This window comes from Lepisosteus oculatus, chromosome 7, assembly GCF_040954835.1.
Source record: "Lepisosteus oculatus isolate fLepOcu1 chromosome 7, fLepOcu1.hap2, whole genome shotgun sequence".
In the NCBI taxonomy this organism is placed as follows: Eukaryota; Metazoa; Chordata; class Actinopteri; order Semionotiformes; family Lepisosteidae; genus Lepisosteus; species Lepisosteus oculatus.
In genome coordinates this window covers 56,028,412-56,037,745 of record NC_090702.1, presented here as the reverse complement: position 1 = coordinate 56,037,745, position 9,334 = coordinate 56,028,412, and the positions used below count along the sequence as shown (strand labels likewise).

Below are 9,334 nucleotides of genomic sequence, written 5' to 3'. Positions count from 1 at the left end.
AAACAAGTGACCTGTCCATGTTGTTGAAGCTGATACTGAAGAAACAACTGAAGGAGAACCCTGGATCACTTAACAACCGAATTCCACTAAATACCAAGAGAGCTAGACTGGTCGAATGGTATCCTTCTTCTTTATAGCTGTTCTTAATTCTGAAAGTGAGAGGACATATGGCATGGAAACAAGCTGGATTGTTGCTTTATTTAATATTTCACTGGAAAACCTGCAGGAACAACGCCCCCCACCGGCCAAAGATCGCCCGTGCTCCATCCTCCTGCAGTAATCGGTGCTGTATTGATACGAAACGGGCAGTGTTTTAGATTAAAAACGCAGGACTTCCAGGGCCTGGGAATCCGCCTCTTCCGCCAGCGTGCACACGTGGTTCCGCGCCGGACAGGAAGTCCCTTGTGCGTTTCCGCAATACGGAAGTGAGCGCAGCGCAGTCGTGCTCAACCGAGGAAGGGCTGGAGACGTTTATTTACTACAACTAAATGAGGCTGTGGAAGTAAACATTAACCAGGATTACACCCACGGCAACCCTTGGCGAAGCAGGCGTGAGTTTACAGATGTAGCAAAACGAAGAGATGCCGCTTATTTCGCGTCTTCCATACCAGATCATGTCAAACTCCGAGCGTTACTCCTAACATTCAGTAGACAAGTCTAGGATCCGAGAGCTGCATCATGCCCATTCTCCTCTTCTTCATTTCTTGAACGAGTGACAGTGCGAGTTTGAGCGATACGATGCGCATTGGGGAGGCTGGCAGCCCCGGTTCAAATACGCGTCACTTGTCAAATAACAGGAGGTCGGCTGAGCCTTTTGAAGATGCGGACTTAAAAAAAAATGAACTGTGGAACCGTCCAGAAGTGGTTCATACGGAATCGACACTTGCTCGTTTCGTCTTCGGAATGCCGAATCGGTCTCAAAAAAAAAAAAAAAGTGTGTGAGGTGTTTTAAAATTCGCTTCCTGAACAGTTAGGCTTGACACCAGTAAACAAATTGCACGCGTGTCGTTTTCCAGTCTTGCGATGCACTGGCTTTACCGACAGCCGGTGGCGCTTCTGAGCGTGCATGGTAGTATATGCGTTTTATCTGGTGCTGGGGAGGTACAGTACGTGGCTGTTTGAGTCGCCGTGTGACGTTGACTCCAGGCTGCAGGGGTGCTGTGCACTCGATGCCCGTGTTTCCAAGTAAATCTCTTCAGTGAAGACCGCGGCAGCTGCTCAGTGCACATGCGGCTTCGAACGAGGCCCCAGCTGTAGAAACCAGGAAGGACCTCCTGCACCCTTCTACTGCATCTTCCCCATTCATTGCTTCTTCTGCCCATCTGATGTCTGGGATTCGTGTTTCTGCTTCCTGTTCGTTGTGACTTGCCCTTATCCAGTTCTGTTTCGGCAGGTGTCTGCCCCGGTCTGTAGTCTTTGCGTCCTGGTGTGATGCTCGTACAGTTACGGCACTATTTACAGTTCTGCCTGGATTGGTGTCCTCTGCACATTAGAAGCGATTTGAGTGTGGTCATGATTTGCCAGAGCTCGTCTTATTTCTGCTGCTCTCACTCTCGCCGGGACCTCCCAGCAGCCGGATCTCCTCCTTGCTGTGTGCTGCTCCGAGTGTAGAACAACAACACCTCGATTCCCCTGACACGCTCCTGTCACTGATGTTTGATCGAGTAGGCTCAGGACTGCCCGTAGTGTCTGTTTTTTCCTCCTTTCTTGTCATTTTTCATTTAAATTTCTGTGATCCCTTTACATTCTATAACTTTAACACTGATTTAACGTTTTGTTTGATTAATGAATGAAAGATTTCATAGTTATTTCTCAATTTACCAGCTTTTAATTTGCGTGTCTTTTTGTTTATATCTACTTTGTCCATTTAGGACACTGCTGGTTCTTTGCTCGAAGGCTCAGCATGGAGCCGACTGCTTCCGGCATGTTCTGCGACAGGATGCTCAGCATGGTCAATTCTGAGGATGTGAACGCCATCATCCAGGCGCAGAGGCACATGTGAGTACGATGCGTGGCTCTCGTCTAACTGCACTGTAATTCTGAGAATAAAAAAAACGTTTTGTCAGATGACATGCAGATATATCTGTGTTGTATAACACAGGAATTATTTTTTTGAAGGAAACACATCTGTTACATACATAAATAAGAGAGAGAGAGTTTCTCGATTGTCCCCGAGGTGGCAATTTGTTTTACGGCAGCAGACAATATCAGGAAAACGCACAAACAAACAACACGCATCAACATGAGCTAGAGAATCCTCTGGGCAGGATTCTGGGCGCAGGTTTCAGTAATAATAGCTCCACTGGATGCTCCACTCAAAGCTCTTTACAGGTAATGGGGATCCCCTCCACCACCACCAGTGTGCAGCCCCACCTGGATGATGCGACAGCATCCATAGTGCACCAGTACACTCCCCACACACCAGCTCTCAGTGGGGAGGAGAGCAGAGTGCACCAGTACGCTCCCCACACACCAGCTCTCAGTGGGGAGGAGAGCAGAGTGCACCAGTACACTCCCCACACACCAGCTCTCAGTGGGGAGGAGAGCAGAGTGATGAAGCCAGTTACATTGAAAAAACAAATAATATATAGGAAAGATGTTGGCTTCATTCTAGATTTAATTTTTTTAGTTTTATATTGCTGTTTTTTGTTCTTTAAATCCTGGAAGGGATATCGGTGTGCCGTCTCGTCCAGCTTCCAAGCACTTTCTCTATGTGACGTGTTCCTGCAGGCTGGACCGGTTTGAAAAGACCAACGAGATGCTTCTGAATTTCAACGGCCTGTCCAGCGTGCGTCTCCAGCAGATGAGTGACCGCTTCCAGCACCACACGAGGACGCTGGTGGAGATGAAGAAGGATCTGGACAGCATTTTTCGCCGAATCAGGTGCTGGCTTGTCTCCGCCTCCCCCAAAAGACCGTCCCTGGGAGAGTTCCATACTCTCTCACGGACTAGCAGGACTTTGCTAGGATCCAGGCCAGTCGCCTGCGGGCTCCAGGCACACACAGCCCCGCTCCCTAGACAGGGGACAGCTCCCTAGACAGGGGACAGTCCAGGTCCTGTCCCACAGCCGAGCTCTACGCAGGGGTGATGTGTCAGAGCGGCTCGGGGCATGAGCCCTGTTGCGCTGCAGGTGTCCCTACAGACAGCAGGTGCAGGATCCATCTTTCTCCGCATCTGCACAACATCTGGGGGAGATGACCCGAGGCGTGAAGCAGAAACATTAGAGAGCAGCTCTGGGAACAACAGATCACTTGTTGATCAAGACAGGTATCAGACTTCAGGGCTGCAGTTCAGATGGGAGACAACCTTGGATGTTGGAGCGCAAACATGACCCAAAGAAAATACAGGTTGTGGGATGAGGTATTTTTTTAGATTGCTTAAGATTCTAACAGACTCAAAATCCGTCTCTTTTTTTCCACTAACAATTCAAACTTCTCTCATTTACAGCGCCTTGCTAAAGTATGTAGACCCTTCCTATGCTGTCCCATTGTGTGACTATTTAACATCATGCACACACACATCTGATTTAAATGAATATTGTATTCAAAACCATGATGCCCAAGCTAAAATAACTTATTAGGGTAGATAAGGTGCAGTCAGGGTAAGGGGAAGAATGAAATATGTTGAACTCATACGTATTCTGCCTGAAAACTCAATATTTGCTTGAAGCACCACTGGCAGCAGTTATAGCCACAAGTCTTTTGGGGTCTCTTCCAACTCACATCAGCATATGTGCTCGTTTTTCTTGGCAGATTTCTTCAAGCACTCTCAACTTGCTTGGGGACCACTTATGAACCGCAGTCTTCAAGGCTTTCCACATTCCCGACTGGACTGTGACTGGCCTCTCGCGGACATTCACTTTCTTATTCTTAAGCCACTCCAGGGGAGCTTTGTCTTTGTGCTTGGGATTATTTTCCTACTGAAAGGTGGATTTTTGTCCCAGGTTTTAGGCCTGAAACGGGTGTTCCTCCAGGATTTTCCAGTACTCCGTCACTGTTCTGCTGGTGGTGGTGTAGGGGAGTCCTTATTGCCTGTCAAGTGCTTTGATGGAGTGTCCAGAAGAGGGCTTTAGTAGTACAAGGATATAAGGATATTATAATGTTCCCATCATTCTTGAGAAGCTTCCCGGTTCCTGCTGATGAGAAGCAGATTTATAACATAATTCTGTCACCATGCTTGACGGTAGGCATGGTGTTGACTGAGTGATGCACTATGTTGGGTTTGTGCCAGATGAAATACTTTGCATTTAGATACCAGGGTTCCACTTTTTTCCTCATTTCGCCACAAAATCTTTTTCTGCATGTTTGACTGAGGTCCTCTGTTGCAAACACTCTGTGGGTTTTGAAATGTTTTTCTTATTCAATTCCATGTGAAATGTCCTCTGTGGAGTCACTGGAATATTGTTGATTCTTGGATATCAGTATCTTCTGCCATCCCAGCCCCTGAACCCTGTCATTTTCCTAGAGTCACTGCCGGGCTCACTGTTGCATCTAAACTGCTTCCTCCTTGCCCAGGTGCTCAGCCTAGAGGGGAGGCCAGGTCTATTCAGTATCTGTGTGCTTTTTCACTTCTTCATAATCAGCTTCATCACCTCGCTCAAGAGATATTAAGGGTCTCAGATAAGTTTTATACCCTTGTTGAGACCTGGGCCTCTGAGATGTTTTGAATGCTTCATGGTTGGTCTTCATGGCTGAATCTTTGCTTGAAATTCACTATCTGACACAGACAGTTGTATTTATTCTGAAGGAATGACAACCAATATATGGCACACAGAGGCCACTAACCTAAAATACCTTGCTAATGTAGGTTTGGGCACATAAATGCATCTGTTTTTACCATAGAATATATATAATCTCCTTACTACTTTTTGTTTTTTTGCTTTCAATATGTGGAGTAGGTTGTAAAAGTGTCATGACCGCAGTGTGAAAACTATGTCATGAATAGTCTGAATATATTTGGAAAGCTCTGTATAAGTGAGGAAGCAAACTTCTTAAATGGGTGTGGATTTCTGTCTATAAAAGTTTGAAAGAATGAAATGCTGAAGCCACATGTACCATTAATCAATAAAACAGTTTCAGGTCCCACACCAAAAACCATGGTAGATCAAGCTGGAAAATGTAGCCAGGCTGCTGATAACTTTATTTTCATTTTTGTGATGGTGTATCAGGCGCTTGGGAGTAATTAGGAGTGAATCCTCAATGGTTTTCAGAATAGTCCATAAAATATGCCTGTGATGAAGTGGGTTTGGACTGAGCCTTGGCTGGTCATGACTCTCCAGTCTTCCTGTACGCGCTCTGGGCTCTCAATAGCACAGCATATTTTTTCCATAAAAATGTCATCCTAATGACAATGGCTATTGATTATTGATCATGCTTATTGTTTTATTTATTTTTTAATTGCAGAACACTGAAGGGCAAGGTTGCAAAGCAGTATCCAGATGCCTTTAGTAGTAAGTATTGATTATTTTTTTAATTTTGTAGCAGTCGCTACAAAAGCACGTAACTGTTCAAGGGGGAGCCCTTAGTGTTTCTCAGCTAGGAGCTGTGCTAGGTCAGACTGCCTTGCAGACTTGTTGCATGAAGAGAGGGAGATCCAGAGCTGCAAATCCTTTGTTTTATTTTGCTGCCCTGTAATGTTTTCTGCTGGAGGAAAACCAGCCTCAGATGTGCAGGAACAGCAGCAGCAGCACCTCAGTTGAAATGCTCCTACTCTGTGGTAGGCTCCCTGCTGTCAGCTTCTTGATGGAGATTCCCACAGTCGGGATTAGGGATTCTGCTGGTGCTTTAAACTGAGGCTGGTGCAGAGACACTGACAGAAGAGCCTTGGAAGTCAGTCTCTCCTGAAAGACAGAGCCTAAGAAGGGTCAGTTCCCCTCATCCTGTGGGAGTTGCTGGTATCACAGTTTGTTGTAGTGAAAGCTGGAATGCAAGTATGTGGGTGATTCATGTCCTTGGGTTCTGAAATAAATAGGTCTCATAATATACCTAATAATAGCAGGTCTTTCTTTTAACAACTGAAAGAGATCCTTAGATCTGTTAGCTGCTTACCGCAATGGTCTTGATGGGCTTAATGATCTCCTGTCGTTTGTACCTGTTGTTGGGTTCTAGGTTTGGGGACAGAGGTGGTAGCACTCTGTTACCTTGGGCTTTATCACACATGGTGGTTTGTCCCAAGCTTGCCTGAGGTCTTCATAAGCAGCTTTGTTTCATTTATTTGTTCCATGGATTTCAGAATGAACAGAGGAGGCATAATGTAATAATGTTAATGTTTCTTTATTAGCCCTATACAATTTCTTGCATTAGGAATTTGTCTTTTCGCATAACCCCAGCTTTTCTCCAAGGAGACACAGACACACAGACAGGGAGAGAGAAGCTGGGGGTCAGAGCGCAGGGTCAGCCATTGTACGGCGCCCCTGGAGCAGGTGGGGTTAAGGGCCTTGCTCAGGGGCCCAACGGAGTAGGATTCCTCTGCCGGCCGCGGGATTTGAACCAGCAACCTTCCAGTCACAGACGCAGATCCTGAGCCACAGAGCCACCGCTCCGCCCAAACAGCTAGCAGAGGATGGTTTCGATCCATCGACCTCTGGGTTATGGGCCCAGCACGCTTCCGTGCGCCACTCTGCTCACAAATAGCATAGTGAATAGTGGAAACTAGGTGGAGGCATGTGAAAAACTGAGAAGAAGAGGCACTGCCTTACACAAAGGGTTGTGGGAGGGTGGAACAAGCTAGCCAGGAATGTTCATAGTCTGCCTTCTTTTAGGATGGATGAAATCCGTGATCAACTTACTACTGGCAACCAAACTGTCCACCTTGCGTTTACAACCCTTCTAAAAATTTTCTGGGGTTTGATGTTCGCAGACGTCCACGAGTCTCCCATCCTGGAGGACGACGACGACGAGTTTGACCACATCGCCCCGAGCACGGCCACTACCTCGGCCACCTCTGAGCAGAGCACGGAGTCCGGCGCCTCCAGCCCCGACATCATCTCGCCCACGGCGAGCCGCTGCTCGGAGGACTCCTGTCAGGAGCAGCCGGACACGCCCCCCTCGTCCTGCCAGAGGCAGCCCTGCAGCGGGGAGGAGGACGCGGGGGAGCAGTGAGCGCTGGAGTGGGCCCCGGTGGTCCTGCACGGACAGTTGGCTACTCTCGGCTGACTGGGAGCAGGCCGTCCTGACCCGTGTGGCGTTTGCACAAGCCTTGTGAGTTAGTTGCCTGAAGAAAGGCGCAGGCCCGGGTCACACTGGGAGCGCTCGCTGCACACAAGCCGATACTTGAATATTGCACCCAACAGGGGGGGACAAAAATTTCCTTATATCAGTTGTCATTCGTTGGTGATCGTGATCGTCGTGATTCTTATCTGAATAACCGGGGTCGTATGCGTTTTCACCACTTACATGAAATGTGAATGTGTCTAACCTTAAACGCCGTAGGAAAACTACCAGTTAGGTACAGAAGAGACTTACAGAGGTCCCCGCAGAAATAGGCTTTTCGGCACTGTAACCCTCAGTCCACTGTGACCTTTCCCATGTGCTGTGTGCATTCAGGACAGTGAAGCTCTTGCAGCCGAACTCATTCAGTTCAGAGCTAACAAGCACTAGAATGCCAGTTTTGTGTTCATTGTATTTAATGCTTATAGGTAACAGACAATAATCATGATTATCAAGAGTATTTCTTGAATGCAATATCAGGATTGTTGATCAATGGTAATTCCGTTTTGCCGATGTAACGGGGCCTGTGCCCTGAGCCAGTGACAGGAGTGACCTCTGTGCCCTCTGAGATCCAGACTGTGTCAGACTGCAGGAGCAGGGAGGCGTTATCCACTCTCCTGGGGGGGGCGCTGTGCAGGTGCCTGGAGTCTGGAGCTGCTCTCACTACTCCAGTTAATTTCAGTTACCCCTTCAGTTGTGGTTAATTCTGCTGGGCTGTGTTCAGTCCATTGGCACCACTTACCACAGTGTGGGGGGGGGGGGAATTGTACTGTATAAGACAGTATAATTGACAAAAGTAATGTACAAACTTGTTTCCCTTTTTTTGTAAATACAGGTTTCACAATTCACAAATCTATCTGCGCCATGCCTTTCGGGAAACCGATGATAAAAATGTTTAGGAGAAATTAATACTGGAGCTTGGAGAGAAGCCGCAGCTTTTGGCAAATCTTGACTAAAGCGACAATAAATTCAAGACGACAAGGTCCGGCTGAGCAGGCATACCTGTATATGGCAGCCTGCTGCACCAGCACTGGTGTTTAAACTCTGTCAAGCTTCCGGGGAGTAAAGATGCTTGGAGTAACAGTATGAGTCTTTGTGTTTTGTGCCCTGCAATATGGTGAAATATTGCAATAAATATTAAGCTTTGTTTAAAAGTTTGTTTTTTTTTCCATAATAATTTTCTTCCTGATGCACAACGACAGTAGTGAATGGCGAAGTGCTGCCACGCACTGCTCAGGGAGCTGCCTGTGCTGCAGTCTGCATGTGCAGGCTGAGCTCCTCGCACCCGGGTTCACTGCCATTTGTGAACCTTTCATCCTGACCCCTGTGATACCACAACAGTCATTTCAGGTCATGGTTTTGAGACGGGGATGTTTTAAAAACACCATTGCATCAAAATATTTATCTGTTTTAGTGTAATAAAAATCTCTGTTGGGGACAGCATTTTTACTCCATAGTATAGAGGGAAACACATATGGATACATCATGAGGAGGGACGTTGAGGAAGTAACAAAGAGGGTAATGGAATTTGAGGTGGAAGGTAACAGAGGAAGAGGCAGGCCTAGAAAGAGATGGATAGATTGTGTGAGAAAAGATGTGGAGGTGTGTGAAGTGAGTGAGGAAGATGAGCTCGACAGAGACAAGTGGAGAAGAGCAACCAAAGCAGCTGACCTCAGGACAGTCTGGGACTAAGGCTGTGAAGAAGAAGAAGAATATAGAGGGAAACACAAGCCATACTGTTATAAGATCACATTTAATTCCTTTCCTGATCAGATTAAAAGCTGAATGCGAATATTAGAGCCAGTGTGTCAGAAGGTGCTGATTGTATTGCCCTCTCAGGCCTGCTAATTCAGCTCTTTACATCCCAAAGGATCTCGGACTACATAGTATACAGTAGGGGACCCTACTGAGAACAGCAGTAACCTGTGACACACAGCAGCCATTCAGCACCAGCAGCCCCAACTGGGAGACACAGAGGCCATTCTGTACCAGCAAAGAGGAGTGAGATACTGTTTCCTGAGTTAAGAGAGAACTTCAGGGAGGCCAGAGTGGAGATTAGCAGAGATCTAAGTGTTGATGCCCAAACTCTTAGAAACTGCAACAGCATCTTAACCAAATAGATCCTC

General features: G+C 47.0%; 1 protein-coding gene across 1 annotated transcript; it reads left to right on the top strand.

Annotated features, from left to right (window-relative positions):
• The first annotated feature begins 467 nt into the window (after positions 1 to 467).
• kxd1 (KxDL motif containing 1) lies at positions 468 to 8,362 on the top strand. Its single transcript, XM_069192867.1, has 5 exons — positions 468 to 551; positions 1,872 to 1,998; positions 2,731 to 2,883; positions 5,403 to 5,449; positions 6,859 to 8,362. Exons 2-5 carry the CDS (start codon positions 1,904 to 1,906, stop codon positions 7,098 to 7,100), a joined length of 537 nt encoding a protein of 178 aa, XP_069048968.1. The 5' UTR covers positions 468 to 551; positions 1,872 to 1,903; the 3' UTR covers positions 7,101 to 8,362.
• Positions 8,363 to 9,334: the final 972 nt, after the last annotated feature.